The following is a 1,368-nucleotide window of genomic DNA, read 5'->3' on the forward strand; positions in this document are numbered from 1 at the left end:
CCCTGCCCATTTACCTTCTGGCACAGGGAGTCCACAAACCACTCGTCCCCGAGGAAGTTGCAGGCCATGTCGACGTCCCCATTGTACACCAGGACCCGGTATTTCTGCAGAGGAGGAGCAGGGTGAGCATTTCGCAGGGCAGTGGCCCCGGCCAGGCAGGAGGCTGGTTTGGCAGAGCCGGCCCCAGTGCCCGGTGGGTTCCCCCGCACGCACCGTGGCTCCGAGCAGCTTCAGGTACTGGTCGTTCATCTGCATGTACAGGCGCTTGTAGCTGCGGTTCACCTCGAAGCTGCGGAGGAAGCGGCAGCGTCACGCAGCTGCTCATGTTTGCGACGGTCCCTCCCCGCCCGGAGCTTGCTCACCTGCACCCCTGCCACTCCGGGGCATCGGGGGAGATGTGGAGAGCCTTCCTCACCTCCGGGGAGTTCAGATACGTGCTGGGGGCTGTGGAGTTGGTGCAGGGAGGGTCCATCCGGACCTTCTTCCGGGCTACTGGCATCCGGAACAGGTTCTGTGTGAGAGTCAGGAGAGTCCCTGCCACAGCAGCACCTGGTGCTGCCCCACGGGAGCGGCCGCTCTCTGCCCCCTCCTGCCCACAGGCAGCACCACCAGCCAGGCAGGGCACACCCGCAGCCCGGTGGCACGGGCTCCTGGGCTCACCTGCCGCCAGGAGAACCTCATCGGCATCCGGATGAAGGAGTTGCCCAGATCGTGTGTGATGAGATAATCACCCTCATACCTGCAGCCAGAAGGAGCAGGGGACAGGCTGAAAGCTCTGGAGGAACAAGGGCTCAAAGTCCTCCCTAGGGTAGTCCTTGACAGCAGCCAGACATGGTCCACCTGTCCCAGAGAGACCCCGTGCCCAGCCCACCATGTCCCTCTGCCAGCTGGGACTCCACACACTGCAAAGCAAAGTCCTGGAGACCCATCTGCCCTGGGGCTGCTCTCACCTCATGCTCCCAGGGACGCCGCCCTCGCAAGGGGCGTAGAGGTTGTAGATGTTGAGGCCGGACTCCTCCACGATCTGAATCATCTCCTCCATCTGCAACAAGGGTTTGGACTCAGCAGGACACTTGAGGGACTATGGACCCATCCAGAGCCAGGTGGGTAGGTGCTGCTCACGCCACCGGTGCTGGGCACATGCTCGGGGGCTGTGGCTCCCCTCACCTTGAGTGTGCAGTTGAGGTTGGAGTTGTCGTGGAAATTGCACTTTCCCTGGGAGCAGCAGAAGGCCTGCAAGTCCCTCCACAGCCTGCGAGCAGAGACCAGGGGAATGGACCACGCTGCCCAGACAGCAACACCGACACAAAGCCAGTGGCCATGGCCACAGCTGCGCTGCCGGCTCCCTGCCCTTCCCAGCACCCCGGC

At 63.4% G+C, this 1,368-nt stretch overlaps 1 protein-coding gene across 1 annotated transcript in view; it reads right to left on the reverse strand.

Moving 5' to 3' along the window:
- Positions 1-14: 14 nt before the first annotated feature.
- The window catches only part of CTSA (cathepsin A), a gene marked incomplete at its 3' end in the record, with an annotated part of 1,655 nt that continues 301 nt past the window's right edge, over positions 15-1,368 (reverse strand). The window contains exons 2-7 of the mRNA XM_010167864.2: positions 1,168-1,252; positions 951-1,042; positions 661-739; positions 363-511; positions 214-289; positions 15-104 (exon numbers count right to left, since the gene is read on the reverse strand). Of these exons, the coding sequence (XP_010166166.2) occupies positions 15-104; positions 214-289; positions 363-511; positions 661-739; positions 951-1,042 (486 nt within the window). The remainder of the gene's footprint in view (positions 105-213; positions 290-362; positions 512-660; positions 740-950; positions 1,043-1,167; positions 1,253-1,368) is intronic.

The sequence above is a fragment of the Antrostomus carolinensis genome, unplaced genomic scaffold, assembly GCF_000700745.2.
Source record: "Antrostomus carolinensis isolate BGI_N321 unplaced genomic scaffold, ASM70074v2 scaffold44845, whole genome shotgun sequence".
NCBI classification, from domain to species: domain Eukaryota; kingdom Metazoa; phylum Chordata; class Aves; order Caprimulgiformes; family Caprimulgidae; genus Antrostomus; species Antrostomus carolinensis.